Source organism: Melopsittacus undulatus, chromosome 7, assembly GCF_012275295.1.
Source record: "Melopsittacus undulatus isolate bMelUnd1 chromosome 7, bMelUnd1.mat.Z, whole genome shotgun sequence".
Lineage (NCBI taxonomy): Eukaryota > Metazoa > Chordata > Aves > Psittaciformes > Psittaculidae > Melopsittacus > Melopsittacus undulatus.
Genome location: NC_047533.1, coordinates 27,478,645 through 27,498,448, shown reverse-complemented (window position 1 = coordinate 27,498,448; position 19,804 = coordinate 27,478,645). Strand labels below are relative to the sequence as shown.

General features: G+C 36.0%; 1 protein-coding gene across 1 annotated transcript in view; it reads left to right on the top strand.

The window, feature by feature from the left end:
• Positions 1-19,804, top strand: part of FRYL (FRY like transcription coactivator) — a 164,882-nt gene that overhangs the window by 137,336 nt on the left and 7,742 nt on the right. The window contains exons 53-59 of the mRNA XM_034064589.1: positions 1,368-1,571; positions 2,458-2,625; positions 6,663-6,916; positions 9,214-9,421; positions 11,382-11,531; positions 14,258-14,356; positions 18,977-19,045. Of these exons, the coding sequence (XP_033920480.1) occupies positions 1,368-1,571; positions 2,458-2,625; positions 6,663-6,916; positions 9,214-9,421; positions 11,382-11,531; positions 14,258-14,356; positions 18,977-19,045 (1,152 nt within the window). The remainder of the gene's footprint in view (positions 1-1,367; positions 1,572-2,457; positions 2,626-6,662; positions 6,917-9,213; positions 9,422-11,381; positions 11,532-14,257; positions 14,357-18,976; positions 19,046-19,804) is intronic.

Below are 19,804 nucleotides of genomic sequence, written 5' to 3'. Positions count from 1 at the left end.
AGAGCTGCCTTGTTTTGCAGCAGAAATACAGAATGCTCTTTGTTTCTAAGAATTAAATGTCAACAGTATGAACTGGGGCTCTTACATTAAAATCTGAGTAATATTCAGATTAAACAGAAATGCTTCAGCCCACAGTAGGAGTACTTTGTTGGGATTCTTTTGCATTGCCATAACTTTTTGCCTTATTTTGGAGCAAAACAAATCACTAAGAGAGAAAGTGACTACAAAATGTTTACTTTGCTTTGCATGTTTAATACATCATAATGATCTCTTAAGTCACCACAAGTGATAATTTTGTCAGAGCAATTTAGGAACCCATACTTGCACATTTGGGGATAGATGTGGTATTTTAGTAGCTGTCTTTAGACTGGTGAAGTGACCTTATCAGGTCAATCTGTAGATGAATTGTTGAAGGTTGACAAAGTGCATGAGAAAATCAAAGATAGTTTGTATTTGTGAATTAAAACAATAGTGGGTTTAAGATACAAATTTCACTTAATATGTTGGATGTTTGAAACCCAAGTAGCCTATCTTTAAACTGTGCAAACAGAAAAGATACAGCTTTTGGTGTTTAGGGTGTATTTCATAAAACTGACACAAAGTAGCTGGTAAAACAGTTAATGAAGACATGAGTTTTTCTGGTACCTGCATATAATTAATGTTGGTGGTGCTTTGTCAGTTGGATGTGTTCAGTTTAGATTCATGTGTGTTAGTTAATGAATTTCATCTAATGTTTGTTGAAACAGTTGCTTTACATGTTATGCTAGAGAAATGTATCATAAGCATGCTGGTTTTAGTGTTTTGTCGTCAGTTTGTTTATTTTTCAATCAATCTCCCATTAGAAAGATAAATTATTTTAAATACTAGCTTTTCGGTCAAAGCTTTTTTTCAGAGCTTGAATCAGTCTTTTACTGTTGGCAAATCTTACGTAATAAAACATTTTTCCCTGGTTCTAGAGTATCTTAAGTGTTTGTCCTCGTTCTTTCTAATTATATGTGTTTTCCTTTTTGCTAACCAGGAGCTGCAGGTAAGTTGCAGCCTGGTGCCCTGGCTTGTTCTTCTGTTGTTGTCTGTGGTGTGTTTGTACTTTCTAGTCAGATATATAAATTCAGTACTGATATAGTTCTAGATTATGTATTGGGTTGCTTTCCAAGAAGATACTAAAAAGATTTCTAGTTCATTTGCCATATATATTTTAATTTATCTACGAACGTCATTTAACAAAGTATTTAAATAAAACTAAAAGGGCTGATTGAAACTCTGTTCATAATACATTCAGTACTTGTGTTGTCTTGGTTGTGTTTGTGTATTAATTTTATTACATTTAAATTTGTACATACATATTGTGCAAACTCTTTTTATTACAGGGTGAAAGCATGGACAACTTCAACTGGGGCGTTCGCAGGCGCTCTCTTGACAGTATTGACAAAGGAGACACACCATCTCTTCAAGAATGTCAGTACTCTGGTAGCACACCCAGCTTGAACTTGACCAACCAGGAAGATACTGATGAGTCTTCAGAAGAGGAAGCAGCCCTGACTGCAAGTCAGATACTGTCTCGTTCGCAGATGGTAAGTTATTTTTCTGTGAGAGGAATCTTAGAACTTAAGCTTTCACTTGCACTTTTAATGAATAAGTATAGCTCACACCATCACCTAAGTGAATTAAAGAGGAACTAAGCTGATGAGGCTAAACTTTTGCTTACTAACATCAATGAAGAGTTCCTTTACCACATCAGTGGTATTTAACAGGTTTATAATTGAAGTACAGTGTTAATTTTTGTGTGTGTGTATGTCTTTGTACTTACTATATTTGTTTCAGTATAAGTGCAAAATTGCATATGTTATATATAAATTGTGTGTCTTTCTGGATTCCTAAAAAAAACCACCCCAAAATACTAAATAAGAGAAGTGATCCTGTGGGAGCCTCAGTTGTGTTTAACCACTGAAATTGCTAATTTAATTATGGATTTTGAAGCATTATGTGTACATATAGCTGAGGGAAATGGAGAACGCTGGCCACTCTAAAGTCTCTCTCTGTTACATAAATGAAATTAGAAAAAGATTGACTGGATGGGGAGCAGCAGGGATAGTATGCCACTCTTCAGACTTTAGGCAGAGTTTGTACTAATGTTGCCCATAGCTGAGAGCTCTGCGCCTCAGTGTTTTCAGTCTAGCTTTTCATCACTGCCAAAGACCTTTAAGAGCTAGAAAGGAAGTAATATTCAATATTCTGAAGGTAACTTCACACGTTAACTTCTTGAAGTTCAGTGTTACAGAAGTAGATGTGATGCTTCCAACAGTTTAGTGTAAAGGTGTTAAGCTCGCCATATGTAAACAGATTCAAATATCTAACCATACTGAAACAATCTATTTTAAAACTAATATGTGTTTTCCCTGGAATTTATATGTTCCATAAACTATGAATAATTTCATGTTTCTTTCTTTTCTGTCTTAGCTGAACAGCGATTCTGCCATAGATGAAACAATAGATCATGCTGGTTTATTGCTTCAGTCTCAAGATTCCACTAGCAGTGTGGGAGCAGAAGACGTGCTTCAAATAAGAACTGAGACACCAAGTTTGGAGGCTTCTCCTCTAGATAACTCTAGCAACCAGCTGCCTGAGGTGGGGAGAAATGTGGGCTGGTGCATGGCTGATTTGGGCTTCTTCTAGTGTTTAATAGCAACTTTGGCTTTCTTTTTGATTGAATTTTCATCTGTTACACTGATTAGTTGATTTGCTTTTAATATTTCTAACCTGTTGGAATGTTCTGACAGAACGTTTCCTCAGCATGAAGACTGCTTGGGATGGACTGAGGGAATTTACCACAGGTTAAAAATATTCTTGAAGGGCTGATAATGATAATTTCATGGTGCAGAATGAAAATAGGCTGATATTCAAGATGCTTTTACTTCATATGGTTGAAATCCTTCTTGAGCAACATTTTCTTTCAAAAACTTTTTTATTTCCCCCTTTTCTTCTGCTTTCTGTGGGTTAATGTGATTGGTGCTGTATGGGAATAAAACCTCAGGCCAGCTGTGTTAGCAGTTAGTTCCATTAAATAGTGCTTTAGAAAGGACCACAGATACTAGTGGTATACTTTTTTGGAAAGGCCTGTGTGGACTCAGACAGATTTCAAGCTAATGGCTGCCTGCAAATCTGTGAGTACTCAAATTTCTTGGTTTTTAAAGTATTTTGAATAAATTGAAAAAAATAATTTAAAATAATCATCTGCTACATTTTCCTACAATATTTAGCAGTTGTACCTAAAACCTCAATATGTTTTTTTTTTCTTGAATTTGAAGCAGCTTGGTTTAGGTAGACATTTTACCTATAAAATTATTGATGCTACTGACAATCTTATTTTTATTTGGATAAACAGTACTAATCCCACTTCTAACAGAACATACATTTGTATTGAGATTTCCAGAATATTAAGCTATTTCTGTGTGTGTATGTGATTTACACTTGAGTCTTCAGCCAACTTTAACAGTTGACTTACTGGTTCAAGTGACTGGGGCTTCTAAACAAAGGCTCTAGTCTATGTGTTTGCTACCTAGAAAGTCACTTGTGCTAACAGGGAAACCACTCACCTAGCTAAACATTTAATGAAGAGAACTGTAAGAACAAAAGACATACTTGGAGACCAACAAAGGGAAAGTATGGGTGACTGGTTTCTTGTGATAAAATCCTCACCTCCTAGAACTGTGATATTGTGACATTTATAAAGCAGCTTTTTTCCACTTCTTGCATATTTTTTCATTAATATTGTCTATCTGCTTTCTTCTGCAGTGTTTGGTTACACTGCAATTGGTAGGTTGTCTCAAATTTGTAGGGCAGCTGTGCTTAGATTTGCAAACAAGTCTGTCAGCACTTCATCTACTTGTCTACAACATGCATTTTTGTTGCAATAGGATTTTGAGTGAGGAATAACAGTCTGGATTATTCTTTTTTATGTCAAGATTTCAAAACACAGAAGTGATAAATAGGCTGGGATGAAAGGGAGTAGTGATAGATAAGCTAGGATTTTATAGAACTAAATGTTATAATTTGTCTTACTTGCTTGTGGTACATTCTCAGCTGTAACTCGTTTACAAAACCTAGGGTTTTGTAGTTCTGTCTGAGACTGCCTTTATACTTGGATTCACTGTTCTTCTGCAGCTCCCTTCATAAAATCACTATACTTCTGATAACCCAGATGAAAACATTCACTCAATAAAAGCAGCAACATTGTTGAAAATACTGAAAACATTTACACTGGGCTGTAATTTCATGACTAAATGGCATCCAGAAAAAAATGATATATATGTATAGATATACACCCCCCGTATATATATATATATATATATATATATATATAAGGACTGCAGATCCATATAAATGCAGTCACTACATGGGATGTGTTCAAAGTTTATTTTGTCATGTTAGAATGCAGAATTCAGTCAAATATGTTAAGATTTCTTCAGGCGGAGTTCAAGCACTCAAAAGTTACGTCTCCAAGAGTTAGCTATCTAGTTGTATTATGTTTCTAAAAGGGCTTTATGCCTCTTTATAGAATGAGCTTCAGAATGTCAACGATGAACTCACTTTGGGAAATTTTTAAGATGGTAAACCTTATTTTTTTCTGAATTTTTATACTGCACAACTCACAGTATAGTGCAATTGTTTTCTATATGTTCTTATATACATAAACTCTTCCAACACAGACATTTCACTGCATGCCACATATCAGTTATCAAAATATTCTTAGTATAAATAAATACCGAAATTTATCCAAGGTAAAATTTCAAAAACAATTACTTAAAGACAGGGGGGATGTGTGCTAGTTAGATGCAGTTCATATAGATGCACTCAACATAGAATTGAGTTCCTTGCTTCTCTTGTAGGAAAACTGAGGATATAAAAAGTAAATAGTTTACTTATTTGTGTTTGGCTGATTCCAAGCAATAGCAGGTATCTTTACAAAAGGACATTTCACATTCTGTTTGGAAACATACAGTCTAGTTTACAGGAATATTTTCAATTTTGTGCACAAGGTTTTACAAGCTTAAGTATATGAAAGTTTATGACTAAAATGATTCCCTAATTTACTAATTTACACTATGGATTTTTAAGGGAGTAATTTACTAGAAGTAATTTTCCTTGAATTCTGTGGAGTTGTCAACTATGTAATATAAATGATATTTGTAAGATAATTAAAGAATATTCATGTTGGTAGTAAAGATACGGCCAAAGTTACACATCAGATTTCAGAAATCGAGAGTCATGACACTATGAAGGCTGACTTAACTGTAAATTTACTAGCTACTAATTAGCACTTAAATGTTTTCTAGAAGTGTATCTCTCGTATGTACATCTATCAGCCATGATCAGTACAGCTATGTGTCATCTCTTAACATCTATAATAGAAATGGACCACTGCTTCAATCCATATTATTTTGCTGTGGTACTGTAAAAGGGTCTTGCATTCCTGTGTGCCTTAGCTGCTCAGTGTGACAAAAATGCTGTTCTGTGCAATAAAATTCCAGATTTAGCTTCCAGACATTATAAGTGAGCCCACTAGCTGTGTCAAATGACAGCAGTATCACGTTGAGGAGTACCATGGTCAAAGTGAGATAAGGTTCGGATCACTATGGAAGAAAATTTTGTAGTTCTGTTTAAAGCCGAATTGTCTTTTTCAATACGTGTACAGTTATTTATCTGTCAGAGAATCTCTTTAGACTGATGAAAGCCATGAAGTGATGTGTATGTTTAGAGGCTGTTCGAAGGTTTGTTGACCAGTCTTGGATATGTCAGTAGAGGAAGACAAGCACACTTAATGAAAATATGTGGTAATTTCTGCCTTTAGGAAATAGCAAGTACAGGAAAGTATTATTCCACAGAAAAATCCAGTAAAAGGTTTCAAATGAGTTCATCATAAATTATCTAAATCTGGATTTCTCTGTTCAATATAGCAATGTTAATGAGTATAATAATGCCAATGGAGGAAGAGGGAAGGGAGAAAGGGTCATTCTAATGTCACCTACCTGAGTTTAATCATTGTCTCATTGTAACTGGGCAGTGATGGAAGCCCTGCATTTAGAGATTCAGGGTTAAACCCTTAAAGCTCCCCATATTAACAGTGATTGCAAAATAATAAAAATAGTGGAATGTCCCTTTTCCATTGTTTGTCTGTTACACTGTTGCTCAGTTATGCTTTAGAACATTGTTAAAATGAGAGACGAAAGGAAAACACATTTTCTCTGCTGGTTCCAGACCCCAAAGGCAAGCATAAGGCAGACAGTTTGGTCCTTACCTAGAAAAGTAAAATATGTAAGTCTTAGTTGTGTTTGGCTGTGATCTTAGTTGTGATCTAAAGATGTTTGAGGCTATTTGCAGGTACTTTTCTGGGAGTGTTCTCTTAACAGATTTGAGTGTATTTGAGAAATTGTATTTGCTATAATTAAGTCATACTCTGGGATATTAGTTTTAAGTAGAAGCTATAAATGTTATGAATAAGACTGCCTGTCTTGACTCCAGTAAAACTGTGCGAACAAGCCAAAGAATTGAATGATTAAAGCATGAATGGATATTTGTATAACTGTTACTTTACCATCATAAACACTGTTAAGAGTAGATAAGTCTTGACAATAAAAATAAGTAAAAGTATGTTTGATTCACAGGAATGCAGTTCATCAGTAAGGGATGAACAGGTTAGCACTGCTAGTGAAGATACTGGGTCGTATCTACTACAAGAACAACAAGACTGTCTGGTCTGTCATGAATCTCTTGAGTTAGAAGAGACCACAGAACTGGTAGAGGCAACAGCCCCTGAGAGCTATTCCGAGTCTGTCTGTGAAGAGGATGTTACTCTTGCTTTGAAAGAGCTAGATGAGAGATGTGAAGAAGAAGAAGCTGACTTCTCTGGTTTGTCTAGGTAAGATTAATATTGGTTCTAAGTAACAAATTACATGTTACCAGTGTACGGATCAAACAAAGTAGGCTTTCCTATGGTCTGGGGTTTTCCATGAATCCCATAATGCAAGCATCTAAAATGATATTTTGCATATCAGAAGTAATGGTTGATTGGTTTTGCCTGTTATAGTAAATAAATTCAGTGCTTTTCTCAGTAGTTGTTTCTGGTACAGGGAAAACAGCCACGCAGGAAAATATGAGAAGTCTTGAGTAAAAAAAACCATCTAGCACATTTATTCACTGACAATAGCATAGAAATAAGAAAAGAGGTCAGAGAATGTTCTGAAGCCTTTTGTTGGCAGCCACCAGCTGCAAGCAATATAACAGTCCTTGAACTGCTCTGAATTATGGCAGAACCTATTTTGGCAAACAAAGATGGGGAAAAAAAAGGTTTTGTTGGGGGTGGATAGATTTGGGTTGGGTTTGGGATTAATTTTGATTTTTTTTTGTTTGTTCGTTTTGAGGGGGTTTTGTGGGGTTTTTTGTTTTGTTTTAATCAAAGATTCTGCAGGAGTCAGACCAGTTTGTCTTTGAATTTGCCCAAGGTTTATTTTCAGTGTTCAGGTTAATCAGTCACTTGTATGTTTCTAAGACATTTTAAAGTAAAATAACATTTTCCCATTTTTAATATGGAGAGCAAAAATAACTAATGAAAGGAAAGGTTAGAGTTAAATCCTAGCTGGTTGAGTCATATTAAAAATGAAACCCTAAGTCTCTTTAAGGTAATGGTCTAAGAAGGAGGGAAGACAAACAAAAACCTGCAAACAAAAACACAGACAAAACCCCCAAACCAACAAACAAAAAAACTAAACCAAATGAATTCCAAATTGTTCATAGACTTCTTCATACTCAAAACTTTCTCAGAAGTTTAGACTAAATAATATATATACCTCATGTCTATAGGAACATATGTTCTGTCAGAGAGATCATTTAAGGAGTGTTTTACAGAAAAGAACACAACAGAAGCTGTAAAAGACCAAGGCATTTGAAAAGGTTCTACTGGGACAGAGAAATTGAATCTGCAGTCCCATACACAACCTATTGCAATATGCCTTGCAAGAATGAAAGTTTGGTAGCGGTTTATTTCCTAATGTGTGACTGAATCGTAGACTCGTAGAATGGTTAGTGTTAGAAAGAACCTTAAAGCTCATCCAGTTCCAACTCCCCTGCCATGAGCAGAGGCACCTGCCACTAGACCAGGTTGCTCGAAGCTCTGTATCCAGCCTGGCCTTAAACACTGCCAGGTGTGGGGGTTTAGTTTGTTTACACTGAGTGAACAAATGAAAAAACCCATAGCTCTAGTTTGAAGAGCAACAGAAGTGATTGCTTACAGGGTTGATACACTAGTAAGAAAATACCTGAAAATCTTTTTGAAGCTTTGCTTAAATGTAGTATTCAAAAGGATTGCATCTTAGCTGTTGTGCTTTGTGCTATTAAAATGAATGTACCTAAAAGCAGCACCCACGCTTCTTGTTTAAGATGTGTTTTAAGTATTGTTTAAGGCATATTTGGTGCCTCAGTGAATGAGGTTGTTGAACGAGAAAAACAGCCTGAGTTAAAAAAATTTTAATAAATTATCTGTACTTGGAATTGTCTCACACTATTTTGCTGTGTAACTATAATTATACAAGAAGTGTCAAAATGTAACATTCCTTGTGATACAATTAAATTGTGAAACAATTTTTAATTGGGAAGCAATTAATGATTGTAAGTCGTAGCATTGATTAATTTATAATTTGATATTTTTATTGGATGTTTGGTGCCTAATGGAATGTATGACCGCAGAATGCTCTTTGAACAAAGGTCTGTTAAATTGATTGCCTATAAAAATGAAAGTCTTCCAATCTATCTCCATTTCCTTATGATGTTACTTAAGAGTTACAAAGTAGTATTGCATTGCCATATGAGTTCGTGTGTTGTATTCAGTACTGGGGGCAAGAAAAAAATACCAGTTTCTGAATGGGGGGGTGTGTGTATATATGTATATGTAGGTATCCCTTTGAAGATATTAATAGATATAACATGCTTTAATGAGCCTTGGAGGTATTTGAGAGTATAAATATTCTTTTGTATTGCAGTAGCAATACTGGTTTTTATTTTTTACTCTTTTCTTGGTTCATAGTTAACTTAGTTGATGGATTGTTTATTTTACAATACACTGTTCTGAATTCAAAGTTATTATTTTTTCCTTCTTACCAAAATGAAGCGTTTTTCGTTAAAAAATGTACTGAGTAAATTTCTGTTCTTTGTTACTCATAGCCAAGATGAAGAAGAACAGGATGGTTTCCCAGAAGTACAAACCTCCCCACCTCCTTCACCATTTCTTTCTGCCATATTGGCAGCTTTCCAGCCAGTGGCATATGATGATGAAGAGCAAGCCTGGCGCTGCCATGTCAATCAAATGCTGTCAGATACAGATGGATCTTGTGCTGTCTATACATTTCATGTCTTCTCGAGATTGTTTCAGGTCAGTGAATTGCCAGTGCATGGTTGTTTGTCTGAAATCTTTTCCTTCTGCTTTTAAAGCTATTTTTCCCTGCTGTAACTGCACAAGCTGCAAGATTGTGGTAGAAAGCAAATGAAAAGCAGACAAAAACCCCTGTGTTACTAAAAGATTGTTTAATGGTCATGCACTGTTTTTCCATGGGATATCTGCTGTGTCTAGGAGCGATTCTACTTACGAATAAAAAAGGCGGCTCAAAAAAAAGTTCAGTGTTTCTTGTAAGCTCTTAGTTCAGGTTCTGTCCCTTTATTTTCTGAATGTCACCCAGGTTCTGTTCTGATTACAGACTTAATCAGTCTTCCTCCTGGGTTTTCTGTGGGATTCATTATTATGGGATCACAGCATGACAAACATTAATGAAATTATCGTGTATCTACTGAGAAAGGGTTTTTTACTGCAGAGAAGTAATTGAAACACCAGGAGATCAACTAAAGCTGCAAGTTTCAGATGCCTCATTTTAACTATATTTACCTCATAGATCTGGTACCCAAAATGAAATGCCTATGGCTTAACTTTTATTAGTTATCCTCCCTCTATGTATGGGATAGCTGTTTGCCTGTGGTGCCTTTGGTATCACTTGGATGTACATTATTCTTTGCAGTGATATTATTCGCAGTAATACTTTTATTTATGGGCAACATGCTAAGTGAGCTAGAGCAGATTCATTACTACAAACCACAACCTTATGACTCCAACACTTTCTCACATCTCCAGTATTAATTTCATCTGCTGTTGGGTAGGTTGTAATAAATTACTCCGTGAAAGCTTCACTTTGTTTTACCATGATAGCACACATTTTATCCATATGTATGGGCAGCTTTAGGGTCAGTGCCAGGAGATCACTTACATGTGATTTATATTCTACCTTATCCGTGCAATAACTTCTTTGTGTATTGGTACCCATTTTCTATTTTTAGTTGCAGAAGTATTTTGCCACAGCACTGTAAAATTCCTGTTTACTGGGTTTAGATTTTTGCCTTTTTGCTACATCTGAGACATCATGGGTTTAGTTCCTCTGTATTACACCAAAACTTAGCTGCAGTTACTTTTCACGCAACTTCATTTCCTGAAAAAGTGGCATTTCCTGAGAGCGGTCAAGACAGCAGTTCATATTCTCTTGTGTTCATTAAAGAGAGAGCTATAGAAAGAAAGGTGAAACTTTTCTATGACTTGACAAGGTAGCCCTCAGTAGCTGGAAAAGTGGATACTTTGGGAAAGGCAGGTAGTAGTAATTGAGGGCTCAAACCTGGACAAAGAAGCGTTTCTGGAGTTGTTGCTGAGTACAGAGAAGGGTTAAAATGATTAAATGAGACCTTAGAGGTCTTGTTTGACTGAACCTTCCTATTTTGCCTTCTGGCTCCTATACCATGTTTGCCTTCACGGCTGTAAATATCCATCTTTGTATAGTTTTATTCTACATGTAACTTGCTAGGATTTATGAAACTATATATTGCAAAGCAGTGTCGTATTATGCCAAGCCAACAGTCTACATAACCGAACATGTTACACATAGGACTGATTTTTGAAGAAGGTACAAATCCTGCAGGTGGCAGTTTTGGACACAGATTGTGCTACACAGGTCTTGTAAAACTGTGGATAATTTTCTGCAACATGAACACTTGAAAATGAATTGAACTACTGTCTATACTGCATACAGTCAAATAGTCATCCCCCTATACTGATGCTAAAGGCATAGATGGGAAAGGAGTTACTGTCTTCATGGATACAGGCTGGTTTTATTGACTGATTGCATTTTCTGGAGCTAGTTTTACATAGATATTCAGAGCAAATTACGTATTAGTTTGTAATTTAATGACAAAAATATATGCTGGCATGATGGAATTTTGCCCTGAAATTCTCAATCTGAAAAGCCTGAGGAATAAATTCCAATGTAAAATAAATGTTTTTCTGATCTGATTTCTAGACTATTCAAAGAAGGTTTGTATCTATAACAAATGACTCAGTCAGCTTTCTTGGTGAAAGTCTACAGCGCATTGGAACAAAGTTTAAAAGTTCTCTGGAAGTGATGATGATGTGTTCAGAATGTCCAACAGTCTTTGTGGATGCGGAAACGGTAAAGATCTCATAAACTCACACATTGAAATGTCTGCTTAATCATTCTTATGTAGCATACAAAATGATGTTTTAACATCTGGAAAATAGTAAGGCTTGGGATGGTCTTCAAAGGTTTGAATAAAATGTGTTAATTATATTTTTGCCTTTTAAAAGGCTGCTCTCTGATGTCACTAATTGAAACACTTGCATAATTAGGGGATATTAAAAAAAACAAAACAAAATGTGCTTTTTCTAATTGCAATCAGAAAGGAATTAAGACGTTAGGTGGCCGATATCTGTCATAAACATTTGAAAACACAAACAAAAAGTGCATTTTCTCCAAAAATAACCTCTAGCTGTAACAATTAACATTGAGGGAATTTACTGATACTAGACACCATTTGAATTCCCTTGCTGTTCTCTACCTTCTCTGCTTGTTCATATTTATTCTGTATTCTTTGCACAGAGAAGAAAGACCACCTTATCTAGCAGCAATTTTGCCTTTCTAAAAATTGTGTTATTAATGTATAAATTTAAGGATGCATGTGAAAAACATTCTAGCTACAAATACGCAATAAAGGCTTTGAATGGTTTGTTATTTTGCAAGTTGAAATCCTGGGTTATAATCAGTATTAATGTGAGAAGTCAGCTCAGTGTTCAGCAGCAGTCAAAAAAAGCTGTGCTAGAATAATGAGGAAAAGAGACAGCAAAAACAGAAAACGTTATTGAGCTAATGTACATATCCCTGGTCTTTTTTACAGTGTCTGTGTTTTCAGAAGACAACTAGAAAGATTAATGAAAGAAATAGTCCTGGGTAGATTTTTGAATATGCAGAACAACAGATTGACAGAGGCTAAGAAAGCATTCTGGAGCAAGTGGGTGACAACACGCTTGGCCCGTTTTTCCCTGCCTTAAGCAACTGCTATTAGACATTGTCAAATGGAGGGACTGAGATAGATGGATCTTTGTACCTGACCCAGTGTGAGACTCTTCTCCTGACCTGTTCTTCTTCCCTTGGTGCTTAGGGCAGCTTGGCTCCTACACGCTCACTTTAGACTATGGGGACTAAAGAAGGCATGATGTGGATAGTGCATTTCAAGGGAACCATGTGTAATGTTTTTTTGTTTAACTTATGCCACTTTAAAAGGAGTAGGAATTAACCAAAAGAAGGAACTTGTTTGGGCTGAGAAGCCACAATAAGAGTTATACTAGTGACTAGCCAGAGCAGCCTGTATGTTTTAAAAGATAAATAGATATATAAATTCAAATATGAAAAAGCATTAATAAATGTAATATATATGCACTCAAGTATACAGACTTATGCACACACATAAGTGTTGTTACGTTGGCAAATACTGTGTACATAAATCTTTCCAAATAATTTAATTGAGATGAACCTACTTGTTTATCAGGTTACTTCTCACTAAGAAAGAATGGTTGATCCAAAATAATACTCATGTGCAAATCTTTGGTTTCATGATGTCACTTATGTGTACAAGTTTGGTGTTTGAGGCAGATTTGGCTTTTGATTCATTCAGAAATCGTTTTTAGCAGAAAGATGCCCCTTTACATCAAAGCAGGGTTTTGCAAGCGATTTGAATGCAGCTCATGGCCTACTCTGCTGATTCAAGATGCCCACTAACTTTGCACCTTGATGTTATTGCACATGTTGAATGCAGAGTGGCAGTGTGCCACAGGACTGTAACTTGCTTCTTTGTTGATGTAGACATAGAGGTTGGGAATACAGTGTCTTAATATGGTGGTAGACTACTAATCTTAATGCAGTTGGAGAAACATGTAGATATCATTTCCCCTGAGTAACGTGGGATACTGTGACTCTCTACTGTGACACAGTTTTGTGATCAGTGTCTTCTGCTTGCATTTTCAAGCTGCCCAAGAGTTAACAAGGATTGAGAAAAGTACAGAGCTCTTAATGTGTGCAAGGGGTGACCGGTGTGAGGGAGGAAGCATCAATTTAGAGTCATGACTATTACAGGAAGTGACAGGAAAAGGATTAATGAGAAAAAAAACTAAGTGGAAATAAAACTATAGCAAGAAAGTGTGAAGCAGAGCTGAGGTAGAAGCCCCTGAGGTGAAAAAGAGATTTTGCAACTATGTTGAAAAAGGCAAAGCCATTAATGGTAGAAAATTCTTCACATATGCAAGTTTCTAGAGACTTGAAGCCTTTGCTGGTGGTGTAGTTTGTGTCTTGAGAAGAGGAAGCAACTCTCACTGGAGCAGTCCAGGAGAACCTTATTTCCTGCTGCAGGCTATTCAGTTTATACTAGCTATGTGTACATAGAATCATAGTATACTTAGGGTTGGAAAGGACCTTAAGATCATCTAGTTCCAACCCCCCTGCCATGCGCAGGGACACCTCACACTAAACCATATCACCCAAGGCTTCATCCAACCTGGCCTTGAACACTGCCAGGGATGGAGCATTCATCAACTATTATTCTTTTGTTTTGAAAGATCTGCAAATCACTTTGAAATCTCTTCTTCAGGTATTAACTAGGTACTGCCCTTATTCTGGAATCAAAACACTTGTTCACTGATTTAACTGACGCACCTACCTGTGCTAGTTTGCCAGCTCAGAGGTATCACAAGTGATCTGTACCCACTAATTCTAATTTGACTGTTTTTCCAAATGTGGACTTGGGATTTCATATTATATAATACTAAACTATATGGATTATAGTCAGATATTACATGACTACAGAGGTGATTGCTTTTATCTTCCAGCTATTGTCTTGTGGCCTGCTAGAAACGCTGAAGTTCAGTGTTCTAGAGCTCCAAGAACACCTGGATACTTACAATGTCAAAAGAGAGGCAGCAGAACAGGTGAGTTTTTTAATATATCAAAACAAAAAAATATTAGAAGCTACTCATACAGAAAATGTTGCAGGTCTTTATCTCTCAACTGTGATATTTTATAAGGAGACAAGGAAAAAAGTTCTGAAATAAAATCCTGTTTCCTACTATGGTTCTGTTTTCTTCCATGTGCATAATCTGAACCTGAGGTATAATCTGAACCGTACACCTTCCTATGTGTAATTCATTTTTGTTGCACTTACTTCTGAAATTGCCTTTGAATATCTAACATTGCACAAATGCACCAGCATGGGGGAAAGTGCATTCCTCATTTTATATAAAAATTTATGTTTTTAACAGGAATATCAGTGAATCATGGGAAAAAAACCTTTACAAACATTCTGGCTTACATTATTAGATTACTAGGGTGGGATTCACCTCCCGATTAAGACATTTACAGGTAACTACCTATATGTGAATTAAGTGCCTTAACACCTATAGTATTCAAGGATCAAGTCAATACAATAAAAGAAATCAAGAAAGCATTCTAATAAAGATACATATTGCTCAGCTGAATAGACTTTAGACTTCTTTCTGCTGACTGGATCTCCACTGACTGTAAGGAGGTCTTAAACAGCTGTGTCATACGTAGATACAGAAATTTAGCTCTCATCCTGCAACTGGGTCACATTGAGGCTGACATTTGTCAGTTATTTAGAATAATACAGTTCGGTTTTCAAGGTATGTGTTAGTGGTTATATCTTTTTGCAAAGCATGGAGTTAAAAGTGGAAAACTTCTGTAGTGAGGGTCTATTTTTTTTGTGAACTTTTATGTGAAGTTCAGAAAGGAAGCTACTAACTTCAGAAAACTGAAATAGGCAAAATCTCTATTTCAAGAGCCAAAAGAAAACATGCTTCTGCAATCAGTTTTGCAGGTACAGGGAAAGGATATATGGGGCTTTTGTTGTAGAGAGACAATGATTCCTCGGAAAATTGAACATGGCGTTTGAAGGAACTTATTACTGTTCTCAGCAGCCTGTGAGGCCATGACAGGGGCTGTATAGGCAAATTTGAGTTATGTGAAACAGAACCAGAATTCAAGCCACGATGTCTTGGTAGAGCTGTATTTTGCAGCACGAGTGCCTCCATGTTTCTTGATTATGCTGAGTTTATTAGGAAATGGTGGCCTCTGCCTTGCAAAAGTTGTGAATTCATCTGTTGAATAGAACAGACAAATACACGTCCACTTCTTTTGTGGAAAGGATCTCAAAAGAAATGCAGTTTCCTCAAAACCAGTGCTAAAGTATGCCACACACCACTGTTAATGTAGAGATACTGTTTCTAGGCTCCAAGCCAGCATTTCTGCTAAAGAGTTGCTGCATTTTTTGCCCTGTTCTGTGGTAATAACAATTTATTTGGTCTAATATAATGAGCTACATTTTGCCATTTAAGCTTCATCAGAAACAAAGTGCTCATCTAATGACTAAGATTACCTTACTCAATGTAATATTTAATGTCTGACAAGCTCCAATGCATAATGCTGTCATCACGTGTATGAGAAAATGTATGTTATTCCTCATTTTAGAGAGCAACAATGAAGCACAGAGAAGCTAACTGATTTGCCCCAGGGTCAGACAGGAAGATTTGAGGCAGGGTAGAGAGGAACTCATGTGTGTATTCAGAATGGTGACTGTGCAAACACTGAGGATTTCTCCTTATATAAACTTCTTATTTAGCCTACAGTTTGTCATAACAATGAGAAATGGTACTGTTTGCTTGATTTGTCAAAATATGAAGAGTTAAAATTGCATCCCTTTCATATGGTCATGGATTCACTTAATATATTTTAACTAATTTTGCACTGTCATATATTATGTTGACGTAAATCCATGCTGGATATGAAGAGCTTGTTTTTATTTTCTTTTCTTGATAAATGAATATGGGTATCAGTTTGGCTTCTGTCATTATATCATACTGAAAGACTGTTGTTCTTCTGTAGTACAGCTGTCAAAAGGGTGTCCAGTAATGTGCCTGGGGTCAGCCGTCTTCAGTCACAGGAGCTGTGAGTGACTGGAGCAGGACAAAAGTTCACAGGATGAAAGGAATTGTTCTGAATTAACTGAAAGCATTTTGCCAGGGTTTTACTTTTATTTAATTTATAAATAGGAAGAAGCAGCACTGGGGAGGAAAAATGTGTAGCTTCAACCAGTCATTTTGGACTCTTGATAGCATGTCACTAAGCTCATTTAGTGCATTATTTATTTATTTAGCATGTTAGTTTACAAGTAATGGCTAATTATCTCAGATAATTTTTCTAAAACTTCTGAGTTGTTGGTCCTCAGTTTTTTGGGGTGTGTATGATATAGTGTATAGTATATGTAGACTAAGAGTCTTCCAAAGCTACCTCTCAGATAGGTTTTACTGGTTTTCTTACTCTGCTCTATTAAACAGAGTAGAGGGAATGATAGAAAGAGAATTCCTTCAGTCAAATGTGAATTTCTGTTATTGCAGACAATTGTACTGTGTATGCTATTCATTCTGAAAGTACTAATGCAAAACACATAATGCGCTTATTGCAGATCTTTGCTTTATTTTTAGAAACATGTAGAAAAATGATCAAACTAAACTGATTGGTCTATTGTATAATAATATAAATATAAATTAACATATATGCACGTTAATGTGGCATCCTCTAGAATTAACCACAGGAGAATTCTGTCTGTTAACTTCTTTAATGAAAAATTGTTTAAAGCTCACCCTAACAGATTATGTTTGTCACTATTAGTGTTATGTATTGTACTGGCATTCACATGAATCAAATTTAAAAAGTAAGAGGCTTGGGTGCAGTTGCTTGACACTCTTACCTGTGTACAGAGTTGAGAAAGGTACCTGTAGTATAGGGGCGGTTTGGGATGTCTGCTTTGGGGTTATTCTGGCAAACCAAGCTGTGCTATATGACCAAGACAATACACAGCCTTCCCTACATTATGCTTTCAGGAATGCTCTTCACCCTCTATCTTTGTAGGAGATATATGATGAAAATGTAAACTGATGTAAAGCAAACATACAAAGGCTATTTTGTCACACAATCTACTGCTTTTCCCAAAGAGAAAATCTATGCTAAACATATATTAGGTAAAGATTTTCAGCAAATTCATTTTGTCACCCTTTTGGAGCTACTATTCTATTTCCTTGCAAGGAAACTGCTTTGATTTCATGAGTATATTAGGGAGAAAGATACTGAACCATGTAAATGTAATGGGAAATATAAGGTTGTAGGTATATCGTAACATTCTAGGCACATCCTTTATTCAGACCAGACTGGTTTCAAGATTTTAAAAAGCTATTAAAAGAGCAGTATATGAAAATATATGGTAGCTTCCCAGTTGCTCATGCTGTTTGTTCCAGTGCAGACCTGTTGTTCTGTTACTGATGGATGCTGTCAGATAAAAAGAAAAATGAGATTTGCTGTGTACATTGGTATCCATGTCACTAATTGAAACTGACACTGCGGTGTTTAGAGAATTCCATTTCTCCTCTTGATAAGCACACAGGCCTAGTTAATTCACTAAGTAACCTTTATTAAATTGAGCAGATGGGAAAGCACATCTTTCTTTTTCTTGCATCAGACAAAAGGTTAGAAAAAGGTCACTAAGATTTCCTGTGAGACTCCAGATATCAAGAATACAGTATGCTAAATTATTCTTTCTTGGATGTATAGAGCCTGTTCTTAATTTCAAAAGATAATCTGCACTTTATCTCAACATGACACATTCCCGTTTCGGTAATACCCACATTACCTCATGCTTGCAGTTGTTTACACAGTTACAAAAAAAATGTGCTAGGCACTGTGTCAGTGAGATCATCTGTTCTTATTGTCCAATAAGAGCATGTTTGATTCGGCAAATGCTTTATATTAACACTTTTTTATTTGCATGGTCAGTCAAAGCTAAAAGAAGAGATGGTTCACTGAAATCAATAAACTTGTTTGCTGTAGGAACAGGGGTTAAATACAGCTCTCTATTCATGAAAGAGAGTGGAATCTGCACACTTCATCTTCCTGTCTTGTATGAACTGGAGGTGGTGCTAAACTTCCATTGAAATACTCTTTCTGCCTATCCAGTAAACCCGCACTTGCATCTAGTTACACAGGAGAGCTCTATTTCCTTTTGTTTCTGAAGTAGTCCCAAGAAATCTAACAGGCTTATTCTTCCTCTCTAATTTGAATTAGTGCTATATTTTAATGTGCATTTAATCATGTTGCTGTAAACCTTGTGCAGCAAGTAAAGAGAAAATATGATCCTGTTTTAGGAAAGGGATTTCTTTGCCTCCACCCTCTACATGTCTCACTGAAACAGTACCCAAGTTCAATCACACGTTAGTATTCACACTAATGTCTACTGTCCCTGTCTGGAGTAATGAAGGCTACAGGAAATGTACATCGGAAGGGACATAATAAAAACTACAAAGTGACATATGAGAGTGGACATCATTAGTGGAAACAACTTCAGTAAACAATTAATTTCATATCACAGTTTCATAAGTAATCTCAGAATTTGCAAACGTGATGAAGTGCCTTACACAGTTTTACCAGTCTTCTGTTCACTCTGTTTCAGAAGATGTTTGATCATGTTTATATTTATTTTCCAGTGGCTAGAAGACTGCAAAAGAACATTTGGCACTGATGATGGTATTTATGGCACCAACACAGATGCCCAGGTAGGTTTATGTCATTTGTGAGTCTCTGGATATGAGATTAAAAACCATCTTTATATCTGTTGTACAGAAGTTTCAATATTTTCAGAGAGATTTAAAATATTAAAAGCTTTTCATTTCAGTTATCATCCTATCTTTTGGATACTCGTACTTTTATGAAGTACTGGTCTAATAAAAAAAGCTCTTTTTAATAAAAGTTGGCAGCCCATCTTGGGTTCTAGACTTAATAATACTGGGTAGATAAGCAGGCTAGATATCATCTGTGTACCAGCAAGCCTGCTTTTCTGCAGCTGTTTTAGAAGAAAAAATATTAGCATTCTGCTTATGGGCTCAGATGAATTGTTTAGCCAAAAAAAAAAACCCAAAAGAAAACTCTTCTGAGTTTAATATAATTAGTACTATATAAATACATATGACCTTTCTGGAGCCATTATTTGGGTGGGAAGGAACAGGGAGTAAAGCAGCAGTATGGCAAAAATCTCACAAAACACTTCTGTCAAGAGATCATCTAACAACAATAGGTGAAGTAACCTATTAATATTAGTTCAATATTTTATATGTATTTGCATGGCAGTCATTCATGTTTAATATTACTAATTGCTATAGTGAGTGATAGCTTTTCCCCAGGTAGAGTAGGATTTTTTTTTCCAAACAGTAGCTGCATACTGTTGGCACTGTAGGTAAAAAAGGAAATCTAAAACCTGTCATTAGTAGGTACAAGGAATCTGCCATCTAGAGTCCTGTAATAAGAACAGTGAAAGA